The sequence below is a fragment of the Rhinolophus sinicus genome, linkage group LG02 (assembly GCF_036562045.2).
Source record: "Rhinolophus sinicus isolate RSC01 linkage group LG02, ASM3656204v1, whole genome shotgun sequence".
NCBI lineage: Eukaryota > Metazoa > Chordata > Mammalia > Chiroptera > Rhinolophidae > Rhinolophus > Rhinolophus sinicus.
The window spans coordinates 197,730,801-197,751,800 of NC_133752.1; the positions used below are offsets into that span (position 1 = coordinate 197,730,801).

General features: G+C 60.7%; 1 protein-coding gene and 1 long non-coding RNA gene across 2 annotated transcripts in view; both read left to right on the forward strand.

Moving 5' to 3' along the window:
* Nucleotides 1-20,761, forward strand: part of LOC109451199 (uncharacterized) — a 41,131-nt gene extending 20,370 nt beyond the window's left edge. The window contains exons 3-6 of the long non-coding RNA XR_012493774.1: nt 4,577-4,658; nt 7,052-7,124; nt 16,530-16,582; nt 17,092-20,761. This is a non-coding gene — a long non-coding RNA (uncharacterized LOC109451199). The remainder of the gene's footprint in view (nt 1-4,576; nt 4,659-7,051; nt 7,125-16,529; nt 16,583-17,091) is intronic.
* On the forward strand, nt 7,135-16,523 carry LOC141570203 (uncharacterized). Its single transcript, XM_074326565.1, has 2 exons — nt 7,135-10,662; nt 10,837-16,523. Exon 2 carries the CDS (start codon nt 11,436-11,438, stop codon nt 12,510-12,512), a length of 1,077 nt encoding a protein of 358 aa, XP_074182666.1. The 5' UTR covers nt 7,135-10,662; nt 10,837-11,435; the 3' UTR covers nt 12,513-16,523.
* Nucleotides 20,762-21,000: the final 239 nt, after the last annotated feature.

The window sequence follows — 21,000 nt, forward strand, 5'->3', positions numbered from 1 at the left end:
AAGTGAGTGCCGCCTTTCTCCTTTTCTCTGTTTTCCAAAACCTTGTTTAATGAGGATCTGTTCCTTTTGCAACGGGGGGAAAATTGTTTAAATCACAAAACCAACCGTGTGGCCAGAGGGAAACTGACTCACCCAAATTATCACTGTGTGTTCTCCCCCTAAACACAGACGTTTACGAGGGGTGCAGGAGGTCATGGTGGGGCGGGGCCGTACCATCAACAGGGTACATTTTGGTTATTTAAAAGGAGCATGGGTAACCTTCAGGGAGGCGGGGGACACTCTGGCATTGAATCGCAGGGAGAGGCTGGCACAGCCCGTGATGGTGGCAGCATGGCTTTGGGGCAGAGCCCTTCCTGAAGCCTCCATGCACGTTAAGTCTGATGTCTGGTAATGACACCTGTAAAGAAAACAGGACTCAGTTTTGTTGTCGCGGTAGAACCAGGACCCGTTGTTTTGCTGACATTGTTTGTGACAAACCCGACTTAGCTGAGCCCAAGGTGGGTGTGCAGACAGACGTGCGTCTGGCAGTGGCTTGCTTTTCTGGAACCGCCTCGGTAATTAGTGTGGGGCTGGCGGCTGCCTTGTGTGAACCTACTGTGTGTTCTGGCCAAGCCGCTGGGAATCTCACGTTCGTTCATTATCTCCGACGTCAGCTTTGTACAGTGGGTGTAAATGGCTCCTTTTAAAGATACAAAACGGGCTCCTAGAGACCAGGTTCCTGAAGGCCACGCAGGCTGGCGGAGTCTATGTGACCTGCTTGGCTCTGGAACCCAGGCTCCTCCCTGGGTCTGGAAGCTCTGCCACTAGATACCATGTCCTTGGGGACTTGAGCTCACCTGCACCTGACCACACCGACCCCCGTGGCAGCTGTCGCTTCCCCAAGTCCCTCCTGGAGCCATTTTGGCCCAAGTGAAGTGGCAGAGATGGGGACACACCCCTGGTTTGTGTGTCTGGCAAACTCAGGCCAGAGGATGTGGCCGCCCACACGCCCACCAGCGGACTCCTGAGCCCTCCTGACCTTGGGTGTCCGGCCTGGCACGACCCAGGGCCAGGTCTCAGTCCTTCCCACGCCATTTCCCCACACGACTCGGGGGTGTACTCGGTGCACGGCTCATCAGCACTGGCTCCTGCTGGGAGGATGTTTCTCCTACAGATGACCTTGGAAAGGGGCCACGTCTGATGCTGAAGACAAGTGTGGCCAAGGCGGGGCTGAGCCTTCTGGGGTCTGTGTGTCCTGCAGCTTGGTCCACATCCGGGTTCCTGCGGGGGCTCAGAGTCTCCTGCCCCGCAGCCTGCTCTCAGCTGTGTCCACCCAGGCCCCAGGCCCGGGCGAGTTGGTCAGTTGTAAGACGAGAGGCTGGGACGGAGTTCCTCCACGTATCAGGGCCCAGAGTACGTTCTCACATGTCCTCAGAGTGCTCTGGGGGTGTCTGTGGTGGGTGCTGCCGTCCACTGAGCCCCACAGGCACGGGTGTGCATCGTCCTAATCTTCATGTAAATCTGAGGAGGTGGCATCACTGTTTCTATGTCACAGGTGTGGAGACTGAGGCCCAGACAGGTGAGGGGGCTTGTCAGTGGTCACAGGGGCAGAGCTGACATGGGAACCCAGCAGCCCTGGGCCACCGTGCAGGTGGACACAGCAATGTCCTAGAATGCAGGGATACTTGTGGGCAGGAGCGAGGCGGTCTGGCAGCCCCCTCCCCCAAACCTGCCTTGTGGCTTCTGGAACTTGGGGGTGCTAGTGCCCCTGAGGGACGCCAGTTTGGAGTTCACTAGTGACCCTGAGACCCCAGGGGCCCTGGCCACCCCCCCCCCACGCCGTTCAGGAAGGAGGACAGCTTCAGGAGGCTCCGGCAGCCTGGAGGGGTCCCCAGGGCAAGTGACACAATGTTTGTCGCACTCAGAACACCGACGGGAATGAGGCAGTGAGGACGGCAGGCCGCGGGAGCTGGGGTTGCCTGGACGCCTCTGTGCGCTACGTCCCAGTCAGGGCCTCCCCTGCGAGACCCCGCAGTCACTTGACCTTGTTTCTCCGTGGGCATCACTGGGAGAGTAGGTGAAAGGATGTGGGAGCAACTGAGTGTCCTGAAGGGAGGACATTCTGCACACGCTGCTGTGAAGTTGGAGGGGTGCCTGGCCCCAGAACGGCTGTCCTAGTGAGTTTTCCAGCTGTGGCCACGTGTGTCTCCCGTGTCTCTTGGGGATTGAGCCAAGGCCCCAGAGCCACGCCTGCCCCTGCAGCTGGAGCTCCAGTCACCTGTCAGGATAGAAATTCCACATCCCTTGTGTGTCCAGAACGGGCGTGGGATGGCCTGCGGAGCTGCTCGGTGTCTCCTGTTTTTTCACTGCTGACACGTGCGTGGCCATGTCCTGTCCCAGCTCCCCCAGCTCCCGTAGCCTGGAAGCCCGTACTGTCACACTAACATCAGCGAGAGTTACATTGAATTGGGCCATTCGCAGAAAGCTTAGCTACTGAGCCGGTGGGCACGGTGATGTGCTGCCCATGGCAGTGCCCTCTGTGCCTGAGCCGAGCCGTGCTTGTGGTCCACAGGGAAGACTGGGTGTGTGCTCCGTTGGCTCCCCATGCTGTTTCCGGGTGCCCCAGTCTGTGGTCCTTTCTTGGGTCAACCCCAGGTGAGGGCATTGGAGAATCTCAGCCCAGGTGTGGCTGGTGAGGGTGTAGCAAGCAGGCGGGATTTCCTAACCAGGCCACAGGGTGGGGGCATCTTGTGGCCTTTAGGCAGGTGGGCCCAGGCGTGTTCATCTAGCACCAGTGCACCCCTGGGCCCCAAGGAGGAAGTATTTGGACAATCTCACAGGTAGGAGAGGCGGGGAGGGTGTCCTGGCAGTCCAGGCGAGAGCTGTGCGGCTCAGGGCAGTCCCTCCTTGGGGTGCTCCCTTCTAATAAACAGGACAGTGACATGCTCAAGGCCCTGTACAACAACTGGGGAAACAGAGGCTTCGAGAGCTGCCCGGCAGCGAGTGAGCGGAGAGGTAGGAATAGAGCCCAGAGCTGCACGACGAGGGGTCCTGAGCCCACGCTGCGTGCAGACAGGGCACCTTGGGCTCCCAGGTTCCCGGCTCCATCTTCAAGGGGATTGCTGCAGGCTCGACCTGCACATCCTTGGGGAGCCACCGGCAGGCCCCCTCCGGCCTCTGGGCCATACGAGTCCCAGGAAGCTCAGTATCAGGGTCGGAGACAGTGAGGAGAGGAGTTGTGGGCTAATGTGGTGACTGGGTGACTCCGTGCTCTGGTGGGTGGCGCTAACAGGTCTCGGCCTGTCCATCTAAGGGGAGCATGACCCTTGGTCCTAGGTGACAGGGACTAGGGATGGTTGCACTTCTGAGAGGACGGGGACAGCTGAGCTCTTGCTTCGGAGGGTCTGTGGGAGACATACGCCTTTATCTGGGCATGCTTGGGAATGTGGGTGGGCACGTAGGGCGTGGGTAGGAGGGCATGGAAGGGACCAGGACCTGGGCACATGGTGCCCGGCGCCTGCCTCCCTCCTGGTCACCCTACTCACTCAGCCTGGGCAGAGGTTCGATTAAGGACTGGGCCTGGATTCCACATCCCACCTGAGATTCTGGCCACAGCCCAGCAGAATTCCTAGCTGTGGTGAGTTGGACCTTGGTTGGGACTTGCAGCGTGTTGTCACAATGAAGCGTTACTGCTCTGGGCGTCTGTACAACCTGGGGGCCAGCCTGAGCCCGAACTCAGCGGTAGTGGGGAAGCCTAGCCTAGGAGTTACCCTGGGCCGAATGCTGGCTCCTGAGCCTTTGCTCAGTTGGTCCTGGGGTATCTCCTCTCTGGCTTATTTGGGGAAGACCCAAAGTCATGTCTGCGCCTTCTACATCCCAGATAGTGGCTTTGTTCCAAGAGTGAGTAGGGGGGCACTTCCTGTTATCCTGGATGCCGGGTACCCTGCCAGGCTGAGGGACACATAGTTACATAAGAGATGGCCCCTGCCACAGAGCTGCCAGCCTTGGGGGCCATGGGCAGTGCAGTCATCTGTGAGCTGATTTCAAGGGACCCCCGCCCCTGCCAGCCTGCTGCTAAAGCTGGGGAGATCCCTGACCCAGGAGGCCTCCCTGAAGGAGGTAACCTAAAAGATGGGCCCGAAATAGGCCTTTGGTGGCAGGAGAACATTTCAGTCCGGGTGCCAAGGCAGGTCTGAGCGAAAGGTATAGGGGCACTGTGAAGGGGTAACCTCACTCTGCCAGGAGCAGGCGCCATGAGCCCTGTCAGCCCCCTTCCTCTGCGGACACTAGAGCTGTGCACAGCTGGAGTATGAGGGAGCCAGCAGTTGGGGTTTGTTTGGGGGTGTGAGAGTCTAGCACCAGGCGTGGGAGTGGGGCAGTCAGACGAGGCTTTCCTGACCCCTTCACCTCCACGTAAAGTTCTTAACCTCTGGGCACTTCGGTGCCTCCAGGCAGCGGTGGGCTGGGCCCACATATAGGTGGTTGTCGGGTAAATGAGAGGCTGGGGGAGGGACCCCATTGAGCCCCTTCACCATTCCTGGGGCTGTGTGCCACCAGGCCTGCTCAGCTGACTTCGTGGTCACCTTGTGTTTTGCAGAATGCGGCTCCTCCCATAGCACCCCTGAGAAAATGGGACCCACCGTGTCCTTTGGAAGAGGCTCCAGGACTGCACGGACCAGGTATGATGGTCTTTGGCCTGGGCCGAGGCACAGAGGCAGCCTGGGAGTTGGGTGGCCGGGCCGGGAGGGGAATGTGGAGACCCCAGCACCAGCCCCACTCTCTCGAGCCCCAGTCTGCCCAGAGTCCCCAGGGACCCAGCCTGACCCCTGGCAGTGGCAGAGACCCCACTCCAGGACTATGAGCCAGGACAAAGAGCGGAGGATGCCCTGGCCTGCTGTGTGCCCCCTCCCGTTCCTCCCGGGTCCCCCTGCCCGTTCTATGGCCCGATTATGCTCACTTGCCTCCTGGAAGCACGGAGGGTCGGGATGGCTGGGTCGTTGGCTTGGAGACCCTCCTGAGCAAGCTCTGAGCCATTGCCACCTGCAGCCATGCCAGGCGATGGGCACGCACAGCCCCCAGCCCACCTTCTATGAGCCATCCCACTCAACGAGCTCCTTTGGTACCCTGAGCCTCAGTTTACCTGTCCATAGGATTAGAGTGGGAATTCCTCCCCATGGAGTTTTGGGGAAGCACAGTGAACCCCAGAATGCCTGTGGCTTCAGTGAGAGGGCCCAGTGGGCAGGACACAGTAGGCACCCAAGAAGGGGCAGAGGTTTATAATTCACCAGAAGATAGAAAACTGGCCTGGTGTGTGTCCCACTCTGGCATTCTCCTGGCTTCCTCTCGCTTGGCTGGAGCTCAGCAGGTCCAGTTCCGTCTGTCCGTATGTGTGCTGGGTGCTGAGCGAGACGAGATGGTGGGTGGAGACAGAGCTGGTCCTGCCCATGCAGCTTGGGGGCTTGTGGGCAGCCTCAGCTCCGAGCGGCCAGGCCGTTTGTTGGCGGCGTCTCTGAAGCAGCCAGGAGGGTCTCAGTGCCCCAGGAGCCTAGGCCTGCTTTGGCCATGTGGCTTCAGATCAACCTCACGGCCTTGGTGGTGTTGATGGCAGGGCAGGGGGGGACATGGCCTGGCCAGCAAGGACAGTGCTGGAGGCGGCCGAGAGGCGAGAGGTGATATCTGAGGCCTCCAGGTCTGAGCAGCTCCCCACGGTGGTCCTGGGTCTGTTTGCACATCAATGGGACAGGGGGCTCACCTGCCCACGGTAGGTGCTGTGTGGGGCCTGCCAGAGGCCTGGCCTGGCATATTCTAGAAGCTTGAGGTTGTCTTCCTCTGGCACAGAGCCTTGATACCCAGGCTCGGCCTGGGGGCCGCCACTGCCAGCCCTGAGGGCTCATGGCAGTGGCCACACCACAGCACATGGATCGAACCCCGGCTCCCAGCTCCGGGCTCCTCGGGCCATCACTCTGTAGCCTTGGGGAAGCCACAGCCCCTCCCTGGGATTCTGTTTTCTCATTTGCAAAAGGGGCATCTGAACCTCCTCCTGCCTCCCTCCCAAGCACCAATAGGAGTAGAAGAGGGAGCCTAAACTGGCCAAGAAGTGGGGGCCTGGCCTGGGATCGGTCACCCACCCCTTGCAAAGTTGAAGTCTGTATACATGGCTTTCACTGATCACGGGGCAGAAGGGGAACCTGGGTGTTATGTATTGTTTGTTTATGTCCTGCCACGTTAAGAAAAACACATGTTAAGAAAAACACATGTACGTGTATATACATATGTATGTATGTATATATGTATCCATATGTATATATGTAGCAGTTTAGAGCAATATGGGTGATGCAGAAGGAGAAAAATAAGCAGCTGAAAAAATTGGGGCATAGGGAAAATCCAAGGGAGGCCTAGAAAAAGCAGTGTCATGTAGAAGCCTCCCAGTTGCTGATGGGGACTTGTAAATTCAGCTCTGAGCTTCCTAGCAGCCAAAGCAAAGAGGGAAAGACTATCCCTTACAGGAAGTGATGTTTAGGGAGTCCTGCCTTCAGCACTGATGCTGAGAGAGCTGCCTGACACGCCAGGATGTGTCAAAGCCCCTGATGAGGCCAGGGAGAAGGAGACGGAGGGAGCTCCCTCAGCACAGCTGCGTTCCTCTTATCATCCTGAACAACTCACACATTGTTTCATTTGGTGCTCCCAACCCTAAAAACCTAGGCTGAGAAAGGGGCAGTGAGGACCCCCAGGCAACCATCAGGCCTTGCTGAGCCTGATTCTGAACTTGCATCCCACTGACCCCCAAATCCACATCCTTGCAGCCACACCTGCTGCCAGCTGCTGCCCCTTTGAGAGGGGTGACCCCAGAAAATAGGGCTGTTTCAGCCCCAGTGTTTTGGGCACACAGTCGCATAGACCCAGTGGCTTTCTGGCCCCTGGGGTCTCCTGAGAGTCCCTGGGTGGCCCCTGAGCTGTGCCCAGCCTCACAGGCAGGGTGGGCCAGAGCTGACAATACACCTGTGGGATGTGCACCCCACACACACCCGGGGCTCCTTCCGAAGACTTAACCAGCATCTGTCTTTCCTTTCAGGTGTCAACCCTTCTTCCCAGCCACCTCGTTCCACAGGTGAAGCCTGAAGTTTAGGTGACTATGCCACCCTCAGGTCAGTGCAGTGTTTTGAATGTTGAAAGTCGGGATTTCCCACCCCCTCCCTCCAGCTACCACCCCGGGCTGGGCACGGCTGAAATGGGGTATGTACACATGGGTAACACTCACTGTGCACACACATGCACATACCCCCACGGCCTCTGGAGGACCGAGGAGCAGGCAGGCCCTTCTCGCACATTTGCATGGGCTCAGCAGGTCCACTCTGGCCTCCTGCCCACCTCTTTCTGTAGCCCAGGGACCAGGGTCCGCATGCAGTCAGGGGCTTGGCCAGGTCTCACCCCAGGAAGCTAGAATCTTTCCGGCTCCTTTCTGCACGTAAGTTGAGTGAAGCTCCCTTTGCAAGGAGCCAGCCACCGCGGCATGTCCGTCGGGGGAGGGCCTGGGCCAAGTGCTGATGTGGGTAAGCTCTGGCCCTTCACGGCGTCTGTGGACTTGAGCAGAAAGGAGCGGCTCAGCAGGTGAGAAGGTCCTGGCCTGCCAGTCCCTGTCATGGCTGCCTTGCGGTTCTCAGAGCCCCCTCCCCACACCTCGCTGTCTGCCCCTGCCAGGAGCCAGCCCCCCAAGCAGGCTGTCGGGCCCACTTGACTGATTCAAGCCTCCTGGGGAGTCTGGGGCCAGACAGACGTCAGCCCCATCGCCCGTGTTGCCATGGCCAGGGGCAGGCCTGCCTCCCAGGTCTGTGGACAGGCCCCCAGGCTGCTGCGTCTGGGCCCAGGATCCCTCTGCCATCTGGGCCTGGCGTGTTCAGAGGTCCAGCTTGTGGGCCAGACTCGGCAAACACTGCCATGGGGCTTTTGTGTCTGACACAGGGCCTGCACCAGCCGGTGCCTGAGGGTGGGGTGGGACCCCGGTGGGGAGGAGAGGCCACTGGGGACATCAGGGCCGGGGAAATGGGGATGTTGAAGGGGGCAGCGATAATGGAGAAAGGGGAAGAGCAGAGTGGAGGCTGAGCAAAAGTGAGGCGGGGCCCCGGGGAGAGAGTCCAGCAGGGCCACCAGGAAACTGCCTGGGCTGTGGCTGAGGAGACAGAGCCTGCGCGTGCCGCTGTCCCAGGCGTCCCACGGGGCCTGCTGGGCTCTGCCCAAGGCCAGCTAGTCCAGCTGCTTTCCTGGACACCCACTGAAATCCCCCCATTATAGCAAGGGCAGCCTCCAAGGTCCAAATGAAACCCAGGCCCTGAAAGATGTGTCCCTCACACAGGCTGTCACCAGAATGTATACGTGAGTCCTGATCTGCAAACCCTGACAGACATGCCGGAGGCCACCAAGGCGTGTCCCCAGGCGGAGGAGGACCCAGGGGAGGCAGGCTCCCTGGCCACAGTGATGGGGGCCATGCACAGTGGCTGAGGATGGGCAGGATTTGCAGGGAGGGCCACCCCTTCTTCGTGTGTCACAGCCTCATGCAGCCCCAGGACCACCAGCAAGGTGGGGCTGTCATCTCACTCTGTTCATCCAGAAATGGAGGCTGGAGCGGGAGTAGCCCAGTTCCAGCCTCGCGTCTGGCCCGGGAGGGTCATTGCGTCAGTTGGAGGCTCTTCAGGGTGCCAGCTTGGTCTGGGGGCACGTCGAAGGTTTAGGGGGCACAGTGACTTGATCGGTGGGGTTTGTTTTTGATTGAAATTGCTTTCCTTGAAGTCTGTGCTGTCTTCAGACTCGGCCCAGGATGGTGGAGGTCTCGCCCTGGGCGGCTCCATCAGCTGGCCTCCTCCCAGTCCCTGGGGCCTCAGCCTTACTCGGGGCAGACAGGAACCCCATGGCCCCTCTCAAGACCCAGTGCCAGCTGGTCTCTAGGGGCATCATCCCGTCCTCCCCGGCACCTTGGGTTCCTGTGTGGAGCGGCAGCCCCATTCCGCAGGAGTTGGCACAGATGTGGGGTCACAGGAAACCGAGGCTTGGGGCATTGGGACTGGCACCCCACAGCTGAGCCACATTGAGAAGCCACGTCTGCCAGCTCCAAAGCTGACCCGTATCTGGTGCCCACAGCCAAGGAGGGGCAGAAATTTGTTCTAATACCAAATATCCAGATACCCTCTGTTTACCCAGACAGAAAAAAAGTTAAGGCCTTAAAACTACTTTGTTTTGGATCTTTTGGTCCCAGTAAAAATATTGACAAACTACAGAACCACGGGTTTCATCCAGCGCTTAGCTGTTGGCTCTGAGTAGCGCCGTGGCGGGGAGAGATTAACTCTGAAACGTGAAAAGGGATGTGACAAGCAGATCCTTTGAGGACAGGGTGCGAGGATGGCCTACCCTGCAAGCGTCACCCGGAGGAAGTGACTTTTCCGTTCAGTTCACTCTTGTTAAGCACTTCCTGTTACTGTGCCAGGCCCTGAGCTGGATGCCATTGTTCTTCATGGCAGCCCTGCTGGGTGGGTGTCTTTCAGTGCTGCACCCCTACAGGGGCTGAGGCTCAGAGAGGCCAAGGGGCCAGCCTCAGGCCACCAAGCTGGCCAGCAGTAGAGCAGGGGCCTGGCCCCAACCTGCCCAGAAGTAGAAACACCTCGGTTCCAGGAGCATATGGTCTCCCCGAGGTGCCAGGATCTCCACAAGAAGACTTCCTGGGAGGCAGGTGGGAGCGGGGTCTGTGAAGGGGTGGGGACAGGGCCTGCAGCTCAGGCCTTCTTTAGAATTGTGTCCAGGGTGGGCTGGAGGGTTGGTAAGGAGTCTTCCTGCTGGACTAAAGCCAAGAGGCCCCCAGACCCAGTGTCTCTGGGGTGCCTGGGGCTTCTGCCTCTGCTGCCAAGGGTTCCCTGCCTTGGGCTCAGCCGGACACTTGGCCTCTGACATTTCCCCAGTTGGAGGTCTTATTTCCCAGATATTACTGAGCTGAAAGCTCAGCCATGTCCAGCTCTGGGCAGAGAGAGAGCGGCTCCCGCTCTGCCCAGTGGCCTGACGTCCCTGCTCCAGCAGGCTCAGGTCTGAGCTGCCCTGCTCCAAGAACACTGTGCCCACCCAGCCTGGCCAGCCCTGGGGAATTGGGGAGACAGAAGGCCCTTGCTGCTCACTGGGAAGGGAAAGAGAGTATCTCAGGTGTGGGGTTTGCTGAGGTCTCCCAGTACAGAGGGGTCTGGCCCTTCCTAGTGGCTGTGTGACCTCACGGATAAACCAAGACATCTCTCAGTTTCTGTACCCTCATCCCCCAAACACTAGGGAGAATGAGGATGCCTACCCTAGCTGTGTGACTGTAGGGAAGTAACTTAGCCTGTCTGTGCTTGCTCCTTCCCTCTAGATCAGGTTGTAATAGGGACCGACTGAGCCACCTGGTGAGATGGGCTCAGGTCAGGGCCTGGCAGATCACAGGCGCAGGGTGTCTGCACATGCCATTTCTGATGGGAATCGCGTGCCCAGGGTGTGGTACGCATGCTCACAGCACTATTGAGTAAACGGGGATTCGAACCCAGGGCCCTGCAGCTGGGAGGCTTGCTCTTCTCCAGTGAGCCCCCTATGGGAGGCTCCCAAGGAGAAGCTGCTTCTAGGAGGGGTCCTTGGTGAGGACTGTTTGTTCACGCCTGGGGAGTTGTCAGGACAACTGTGGTGACACAAGTGACGGAGACAGTGGCACCTGCTTTCCATGCCATGCTGTCACCATGGCAGCCCCCACCTGCCGAAAAAGCATGAGGCTTCCCTCCTATTTCCACTCTTGGTTCTTGACACAGGCCCTGGATGGACTTGTCCCTGTCAGAGCACAAGGCCCAGGTGGTACCCCAGGTGACCCAGTGCCACAACCAGGGCTGGTGCACGGTGACCCCTGGGCCTCAGCCTACCTGTCTGTAAAGTGGGTTTGGGCTCGGCACCAGTTAGGACGGGTGGCTGGCGGTGACCCACAGCCCCCAGAGCAGTCCTGCTCGTCCCGGCCTTACATTACTTTGTCAATAAGATTTGTTAGACGTGTGGAGATGGCAGGCAGGGCACAGTCAGGAAGACCCAGGCTCTCACTGTATGCCCTCTGTCTGCCAGGCTCCGCTCCGCAGAGGCTTCCGGTCCAGTGGGTGTTTTCTGGGGCAGCAGGGGCTGTGCCTCTTGTCCAAAGGAGGTGGGAGAGGGCTCCCCAGAGGGAACACGAGCAAAGGGTGGATGGTCACCAAATAGGATAGGAGCCACGAGTTTCAAGAAATGGCTGGTGCTGGTGTGGCCAGCCTGTGGGGCTGGAGCCACAGGAGGTCAAGAGGGTGTGGCTGAGCATCCTGCAGTGGGTCCTCGTATCCCCTTGGCAGCCACCCCGTGCCCGCTGGCATCGGGCAGGAAGGAGCTACCTGGTCCCGACCAACTTGGACCACGGCGGTAGCCTGTGCTGGGCCATATCTGGAATGAAGGTCAGCCTCTCAGGCCACCTGGCTGGAGGCTGCCCCAACCTCAGGCCAATGAGGGCCGCCTTCTGTGGGTCTGGGGCAGAGCGGGACTTGCATCCAGAAGGAACCGAGGCTCCCCCGCCCCCCACCGCAGTCAATGCCCAGAGTTGGGCCACCGCCCACGTGAGGTGGGAAAGCGTCGGTGCCACTGCCCTGGGCAGAGAAGGTGCCAGTACCACCCAGAGCCCCTCGAAGGGGGTGACGGGGGCCTTTGGCACCCAGGGCACTGGGAGCTTGGGCCGGAGGAAGGTTCCAGAAAACGCCCTGCTGGCCCCCGCTCTCCGGCCAGCGCCTCCCAGAATTCAGCGCAGGGCAGGAGCCCGCGCTTCCCCAGGGCAGTTCCGTGCTGCCGCTTTGGGACGCATCCCCGCTCCGCCTGCCGCCTGCCTTTGTCCACCATCTGCCTTTGTCCACGAGGGCTGCACAAAATGGCCGCCACAGCCCTCCGCCATTTTGTGCCGGAGGCGGGCGGGGGCCGTGGGGGAGGGAGGCCGGCGGGGACCCCTGCGCCCGCCTGCCCGGCGTGGCCTGGCCGGAGCCCAGCGCCGCCCCGCCCGCGCCCGGCCTTGGCACCAGCCGACATCCTGGCAGGGCGGCCGGCCCCTCGCCCAGCCCCGCCCGGCTCCCGCGCCAGGCGGCCGGGGACGCTGCAGACCAGAGCCCAGAGGAGCGGTAATTAAAGCCATGCTCCTTGGCAGCCTCGGGCCAGCGCGGACAGTGCTAGAAAAGACGCTAGCCCGACCGGGGGTGGGCTGCTGGACTCCGTGCACAGGGCCAGGTCGGTCTCGGGCCGCCCCGGGCACAAGGCAGCAGCCTCCGCCCTCCACTCGGCCCCTCAGCTGCCCTGGACCTGCCCGAGGAGCTCCCGGCTCCTGGTGTGGGCGCGGGTACCACGTGTCTTCAGGAAGCAGGGGCAGGGGGCTTCCTGGAGGAGGTGGGCTGCCCCGGGGCCAGCTGAGGTCCTGCTCCTGCTCGGCTTCCGGGGCAGCCTCCGCAGCCAGGGTCGGCCTTGTGGAGAGGCAGTGGCCATGCTAGAAGCAGGCTGCACCTGGACGTCCCTGATGTCTTGGCAGCTGGGGCCTGGAAAGCGTGCTCAGGGGACACAGTGGTGTTCACTGCAGGACAGTGACCTCTGCCAGCCTCAGCTGGGTAGACGGGTGTGGCGTGCCTGCCGGCAGCACCCTGCTGGAAGGTCCTCAAAGGGCAGCTTCTGGAAGAAGTTCACAGCAACCTCCACATGAAGAAGTAGGGACTGGCGCTGGAGAAAAGTGGGTGCATTTGAAAGGAATGACACCATGTCCCTGGCAGTGTGGGTTGGCGCCAGGCTGACGGGAGCAGCTGCACCCTGCTCTCTGTGTGCCTGGGAGAGGCCATGGGTAGAAAGCTCACATGTGGCAGGGCGCACAGTAGGGCTGCGGGAGCCGGGCTGCCTTCCCCAGACACCTGTGGCCCAGCCAAGCCCTCCAGACTGGGAAGGTTGCTGGTTGTGGCCCCAGCCCCCTCCATCTTGTGGTTCCTGGAGAGAACATTCCGTGGCTATGAAGTGAGGTTTGCTCAGGCTCTCCTCTCCCTCTAAAGACCATGGAATGTACAGACCAGTGCCTGGTGTCCCACATGCCAGGCCAAGCCCAGAGCCTCCTGGGGGCAAGGAGCACCCGGCTTTCAGGGCAGAAAGTCCGTCCCCAGAGGGAGCTGTGCCTGGGTGGAGCTGTGGGACGGGGTTTCACGCAGCACTTTTAATGATAATGTCCCCTTCCCCCCTTGCCTTGTGACCGAGACTGCAGCTTGAATTGAGAATATTTTCGGCTAAATACACGCCTTTGAGGTTAAAACTATTGCCTAACGGGTAAAGGCCAGCCGGAGACGCCCACAGGATCAGAAAGGGCTCTGCATTCTTGCTTTTTCCTCTGGACTCCAAGCAAACCGTGAACTTAGCCCTGGGGTGTGAAGAAGCGCTCCCCCGGCCGATGCTCCTCCCTGGGCACAGACGGCACTTCTCACGTCCTCCCTGACAGCCCTGGCCCGACTTTGCAGAGCAGGCAGCTGAGGCCAAGGGGCTGAATAACTTGCCCAAGGCCCATTATTGCTGGTTGGCCAGAGCAGGGATCAGAAGCATGGCCTGGCAGCCCCCAGAGCCAGTACCCCCCTTTCGCTCCCCTCCCATGTCCATGTTCCCCACGGATGAAGTTGTGTCTTCAGAGCAGGGCGGATCTCACAGCCATGGACTGCCAGGGCCCGCAGCTTCTCTCAGATGCTACTCTTGGGAGCGTCCAGAGTCTCGCCCCTGAGGGCAGTGATGCCAGCTTCCGCTGGGTACCTGGCCCTGCTCTGGCGGAGCGGCATCTGGCCGAAGCACGACAGGCCAGGCCTCTCCCGTGGGGAGCAGACATTCCCCACTCCTGCCACCTTCCACCCAAGAGCTTGGAGGTCTCTGAGAATGGGAAAGCAGGGAGCCAGGATGAGGCACAGACTCCCAACAACGGGAGACCCCAACTTGGAGTACGTGGGCGTCCGTCTCGGGGAAGCTACACAGGCAGGTGCCAACCAGAGATCACCTTGGGGCCCTGAGAAGGAAGGAGGGCCTGGGTCTGTTCCTGACCCACAGGGTTGGGCCCTGGGAAGGGGCTGGGGGCTCCTGTCTGGAGGCTCTAACTATAATACTTCCTCACCTTTGTGGCCTGGAGGTGTGCAGGGCCCTGCGAAGAACCTGGGGTCAGAGAAATCCAGATTCTAGTTCTGGCTTTGCTCCTGTGTTCCTAAGTTGTGGTCTTGGGGGGCGGTGAGGCCGCTGGGTCCTGCTCTCCGCCGACTGTTGGAGCTGAAAAGAAAAATCAGGAGCCCTGATCCATCCTGTCTTGAAGTTTGATGTTTTTATATCAGGAACCTTTCACGTTGGTTTATTTTCTTAATCTCACACACTAAAAGACCTGTCTTGATGCTGAGTTTTGGCACCCCATAAATTGAGTGCCTGTCTGGCCTCCCTGCATACTGGCCCTGCCCTGCGCTCAGTGGGAGCACAGCCCTGTCCTGACCCATGGGTCGCACACTGCCCAGTGTGCACATCTTGTTAACTTCATAGCTGTGTTTGTGGGGAGACCCGCCCCCCCGGATGCCACCCCCACGTCTTTTTCCCAGACTCCATTGTTGGCACGGCTTGCTGAGCAGAAACACTGGCTGCTTTATGGGGAGAAACCTAATCGGAGCGATGGGGGGGCAGCTGTGGGGGGGACCCAGCTCCCGGTGGCCCCAAGCCAAGCCTGAGGTGACTTCGGGGTGACACCGTCTGTCTGCCTTGTTCGCTCCAGACATCCGCCTGGCTCTGAAAGGGCCTCCTGCCCACTAAGGCCTCCCACACACCTGTCCCCTTGGGACTGGCTCCTCCTACCCTGGCCTGCCCAGTGTCCTGCCCACGGGCAGACACTGTAGGACTGGGGCAGGACCGGCAGTGGCAGCTGGCAGATGGCAGGGCGACTGCTGACTGCTCACTCCTGGCAGCACTGCTGGGAGCCCCCTTCATGCTGCATGCCCGATCTTGCCACCAGCTCGCCTCCAGGCTGGCAGGGATTGGGGGGGGGGGTCCCTTTTATCTGTCTCAGGACCCCTGCCATTCTTCCAGAAGAGGGGAGGTCTTTGCTGGCCCTCCCAAGGCCTGAGGCCCTTGGTCACTCCTAGGACTATAGGGCAGGTGGGCCCAGCAGATAATCCACCCCGACAGAATTGGGGCCCTTTCTCCCATGAATTGGTCACAGACACAGAAATGTCAATCCTACCCCCCCAACCCCCAAATCCCAGGTTGTTGGCTAAAGAGAGCACCAGGTTCTATGCGAGCCCTCCCTTGGTGGGAGCAAAGTCCGAGTAGGGACCCTGCTGGGGGGTCACGATGTCTGTTCCTGGTCACCTGGAGAGACCGGAAGTGGGCTGTGAGTGTGTGGTGGAGAGAGGAATGCTGCCACTGTCGTGGGCACCGCTCAGACCAGCCACACCGCTTGCTGCAGGCCTGGGAGTTCCAGACATGAGGCCTGGTCCCCAGGAGGGCAAGGCTGGTCCCCAAGCCGGGCAAGTGTTCACCTTGGGGCCCCCCAATGGACAGCAGAGAGGTGCACCTGCGGGGATGCAGGGCCCTCGTGGGTAAGGAGCCAGAACCAGTGGGCAGGTGCCCCTGACAGGACAGGCAGGACAGAGGCCTGGTGGCAGGGAGGGCTGGCACACCTGGCGAGGCGCCGGAAAGTCAGGGAGGCCTGTCTGGGGTGTTTTTCTGCTCTGGGAGGCTGGAGCGGGGAGCCAGGGCCAGTGGGGGCACAGGGGTTGGCACAAGGCAGGGCTGGACAGACCTGAGTGGTCTGGCTCCAAGTCGTAACATCTGGGGCTTAGCCTCAGTGGCCCTCCAGCTGGTCAGCAGTCCGGCTGTGTCCTTGGCTTACACCTGCATCCCTTCCCTTGGGGACTGGCCCTGCTGGCTTTCCCTCATGTCATCCCAGGAGGAATGGGCCAGAGCTGATGGGATTGCAGTCGATGGAGCCAGCCTGACCGAGGCCTTGGCCAGTCCCGGAGTGAGCCCCTTCCTGCGTTTCTGTCCTTGGGAGGACACAGGCCTCAGTCACGACGGTCCCAGGCTCCCTCTGGAGCCCCCTCTGTGAAGTGGGTCTTCAGCGCCGCCCTCCAGGTCATGCTAACTGCCAGGTGCACAGGAGGGCAGCACCTGTCCCTCCTCCCCTGGATTCTCCAGGCCCCAGAGCATTGGTACGAACCTGACACGGTGCTGGCACCAGCATGGACATGCCAGGGGCCCTGCGCATTCAAGGGCAAGGCCTGGGTCTTGGTCACCTCTGACCTGGCATCTCCAGCACAGGGTGGCCACAGAGGCCATTCCTTCCAGGCCCTTGGATGGGGTGTGTCCCCAGGCACAAGGCCTTGATAAGAGGCTGGGCTGAAATGCAGGATCCGTGGCAGGTGGCAGGGTGGGTACAGGGAGGGGGCACAGAGCAGAGAGCTCAGGCGTGGCTGCTTTCTTCCAAACCTGATGTTTGTTACTTTTTTCTGAAACCCAAACAGATCAGGAAGCTGCGCTGAGATGGGAGGTCCTGTCTGAAGTAGCCTTCCTCACGGTGAGCTGGGCGTCAGGGCGGGCCCCTGGGCTGAGGCAGTCCCCTCCCTGCAGGAGTCCGTGCCCTCGGTCACTCTGCAGAAGACAGGCTGGCCAGTCCCCTGCCTCTGGTCTCTGTGGGTGCACACCCACTCCCACTGAATGCCCAGGTGACTCACAGGATGGCACGTGTGACGTCTGGCACCACTGCACACCCCTCCCACCAGCCTTGCTCTGGGAAGTAGGGAGCCACGGAAGATCTTATGATGGGGAGGGGTGTGGTCAGAGCTGTGTCCCGCCAGCTCCAGGCCCTGCCGTCAGGCATGGAAGTCCATCGATGGGACCTAACAGTCCCACGGCCAAACCTTTGCCCAAGCTGCGTCCTCCAGATAAAGCTGTCTTTCCTCGTCCTCCCGCCACTCTTTAGCACCTGACCCCAGCTGACACACCTCATCTACCCATGATGCACTGGTGATTTTGTAATCTTTGACCTGCTGGTCTCTGAAGGTTCTCTGTGGCCTCCCCCATCAGACTGGACGTGGCTTGAAGGAGTCCTGGTTCCTTACAGAGTGGATGGAAGAGGAGCACACAGCCCCCCCCCGCCACCCCAGAGCTCAGCCAGGTGCGCCTGAGGTTGTCCCCTCTCTCCACCCAGCCATGAGCCAGACCTCGAGTGCCACCATGATACACCCAGGCTGCTTGCCACCAACCTGAGTGAGATGCCACACGGGTGAGTCTGGCCTGGAACAAGAAGAAAAGCCAAATGAGAGAAACTGTGTCGCATCTGTTTCTCCTGAGCTGGTCTGGGAGCCTGGGGAGGGGGCTTGTGGAGGTGGCCAGGGTGGACCAGCGGGGTGTGTCTCTGTCTCCCCCTTTCGCTTCACCCTATGGAGCCCAGCCCAGGGAGTGGCCTGTTGTGCAGTCAGTGGCTCCCAGCTGGGGCCTGGGCCCTCCTGGGGTTGAAGCAGGGCCCAGGGGAGGGCTGGTGGTGCAGGCCGGGGGAGGGGGGGTTGTTGGAGTCCGCGGGGTGGCCTGACCGCTGCTCCGATCCCCTGGGGGGGCTGCATCCACCCCACATCTCAGTGAAGAAATCAAGGCCCGTGAGGAAATGAGATTGGCCCAGAGAAGCACAGTGAGGAGAGAGCTGGTGTCACAGCCAGCTCCACCTGCTGGCTGGCCTGTCCCATGCCACTCAGCCTGCTGGGGCCAGCGTTCAGACCAGGTGCTCCGTGCAGTGTGAGGGCCTTGGGATCTCGGGAGCTAAGTCAGGAGCCCAGAGGGTGCATTCACGGTGGCCCCCTGGAGTCCCTGAGACACTCAGGTGAGCCCCGGGCGGCTCCTTGGCCTCAGTTTCTAACAGTAGCCAGTCACCCCCAGGGCCGCTGGGCAGTGCTGGACGCCCCTCAACAAACGAGCCAGAATCTTCCTGCCTGGACCGCTCACACCATTGTGGGGGGTCAAAGGAAGAGCCCTGGCCACTCTCCCTTCCGCCCCCACCCTGGATGCTGGCAGGCTTTGCCTGGAGAGTCCCGTTGGCCAGCCAAGGAGTCCAGGTGGAGGGAGGCAGACAGGAACCCCAGGACCCTCTCGTGCAGATTTCCTTCTGAGGCCTGGAGGTGACATGGAGTGCCCTTGAGCACAGGCCAGGCAGATCCTGGGCAGGGGGCTGGGCTGCTTTGGGGCATTCCTCCCCCCACCCCAGGTGACTCAGAGCACCTGAGTTTACTGCTCTGAGCTGACAGTGCAGGCGGGGGCCCTGATGCTGTCATTGCTGCCTGAGGGTTCCAGGACTTACTTTGTCCTCTCAAGGGAAGGAGGGCACAGCGCCTGGCACCCAGGGGTCATTCAGGGAGCAGCAGCGGCCCTGCTTATTGGGACTGGGCACGAGACCTCTCTCTGCGGCAGTGGGCAAGGCCAATCCTGGGGGAGCCCAAGAGTCACTCCTGCCCCCATCCCTACATGAGACCAGGGACCCCACCTATCTGAGCCTGTTTTCTCACTGCAAAATGGGATCAGTGATCGGAGCTTCATCGGGCTTGTAAGGATTAAATGACAGTCAAGCCTGGTGCCTGCCTGGAGGAGGTGGCCTGCTAGGAAGGGATATGGAAGAGGCTTGGGGTTTCAGAGAGCTCAGAGCTCGCATCATTTCACTAGGAAGAAAGCGGAATGTTCTAGTCTCTGCTCGGCCACCCATCAGCTGTGTGCCCTCGTGAAGGTTGTGTTACCCTGGGCCTTAGTTTTCTTATCTTTAAGGTAGTTTGCAGTAGCACTTGCCTCCCCAGCTTTTCTCAGGGTTCCCCAGGAAGGTAGTGGCCATGGTGGTGACCGTGCACTCAGGCGCTGAGTGCAGGGCCCTCGGAGGTGTGAGACTGCCCCAAGGACAGGCACTGGGCCCTGTGTCCCTCGAGGGTCTATAGTTCTGGCCCAGCTGCCCTCCCCTGGGGAGCCAGGTTCCCTTTGGGCAGCAAAACAACATCCTGTGGCCCCTCCCAAAGTGGGGACAGCTCAGGTCACCATGGATGGCAGGCGCAGACCAACCAGAGCTCTTGGGGAAGGAGGCCGCCTGTCCTGTGGGTGGAGGGAGCAGGCCTGAGTTCACAGGAGCATCTCGTCTTGGGGCAGCAGGGAGCCAGGCGGCCAGGCGCACACTCAGTATGTCGTCTTTCTGACATACTGGCCTCCAACGAGTGACAGCCTTCCTCCCAGTGTCACCAGTGCAGAAGGGGACATTATGGCCACTCCTGTCCAGAGGGGGGTGATCCAGTCACCTGAATCAGTTTCCCAGAAGCCACACTGCACGCCCCCGTCCTCCTCCCCTTCCCTCCGCCCTCCTTTCTTTCTCCCTCTGGTTGGTGGTTTTCTCCTGGGGTCTCCTTTACTGTGGGGCCACTCTGGGGGGCTGACCCACCTGCCAGAATCCTGGTGCCCTCAGCACCCGTGGGCCTTCCCCCGCCCCCGTGCCCCTGCAGCTCTCCTCCTCCCCCTCCAGGAGGTACCTCCCGAGGCTACGAGTGCATCTTGGTGCCAAGACTGACGGCCCTTTGGGGTGAGGTAGTAGGTTGTATAGTTTGGGGCTCTGCCCTGCTATGGGATAACTATACAATCTACTGTCTTTCCTGAAGTGGCTGTAATAGCGACGGTGGACAGCGTCCAGGACCCTGGCCCAGAAGGGGCGCGGGGAGCAGCCTTGGTGGGGTGGGGCACAGTGGCTGCCATGTAATAAGTCTGAAAGGCCTAGGTTCCACTTGCTGTGTGATCCCTGGACCTCTCTGGGCTTCAGTTTCCTCACCTGTAAAATGGGGCCAAATGAGGATTGGAGATACTGGGGGAAGTGTCCAGAGCAGGCTAAGGCTCAGAGTTGACCTTCCCTCTCCCCACACTGCAGTGAGAGCCAATGGACCGTGGGACAGTTTGTGCAGCCTGCCCCCCCTCCGTGCCCCCTGTGTCAGGCCCAGGGAGGGGCTGGCCCCAAGTCTAGTACGCCCTCAGCTGCATCGCTGTGGCTGGCACTGGGCACCAGGAGGAGGAGCCGTGGGCCTGAGGAGGACAGGGGCAGCTGAGACTTGGCTGGGGTTGCAGGGCGCACCCCAGGGAGACCCACGGGGCCTGCATCGGTCAGCACAACCCCCAACATCTGCCCCGCATGCCCAGCCCAGCATCAGGCGTCTGGTCAGCGGCAGTACCTCTGCCCACCTCGGAGGGAGGGAAGCCAAGGCTTCATTCCTGGTTGCTGGCCTTTCCCAAACAGGACGACAGGGGCATCCTCTGAGCACAGCCTGGCTCCTCGGGCACAAGCTCGCACCCCCCCCCCCATCAACTGCAGGTAGATGATGGTGTGGGCTGCACTGTACATGGAGAAACTGAGGTTCTGCCTGCATGTCCGTCCTGCCCTGCGCCTGCCCAGCCCTCCAGCTCGGCTCTGGTGGCCACGGGCTACTGGGCAGAGGCCAGGGCTGGCGTGGGGCAGTGGCGTGGACGGCAGGCCCTTCCATACCCAGGGTGCCGACGGGGTGAGGTAGTAGGTTGTGTGGTTTCAGGGCAGTGATGTTGCCCCCTCAGAAGATAACTATACAACCTACTGCCTTCCCTGAGGAGCCCAGCGACACGTCCCCACGGAGGGCCCGCCCCACGCTCGGCAGGTGGGAGGCTGCAGTGTGCACCCCTTGACTTCAATAAAAGCTGTTCTGACGTAAATCTGGAATTGGCCCTGTTCATTCTAGAAGCCCAGGGGCTGGGGTGGAGGGCTTGCACTTGTTCTCAGTGCTTGGGGCACATCTGCTGTGGGGGAGCATGTGTGTGGCCTGACCAGGGAGCTGTGTCAGGCTCTTGGGGTCACCGAGCTTGCCTGTCTCTGCTCCTGGCCCACCCACCCCAGCAGCCTCCAAGACCTTCAGGGGGTTCAGTCTTGGACCCCAGCCTATCGTCTACCCCACTCACGCC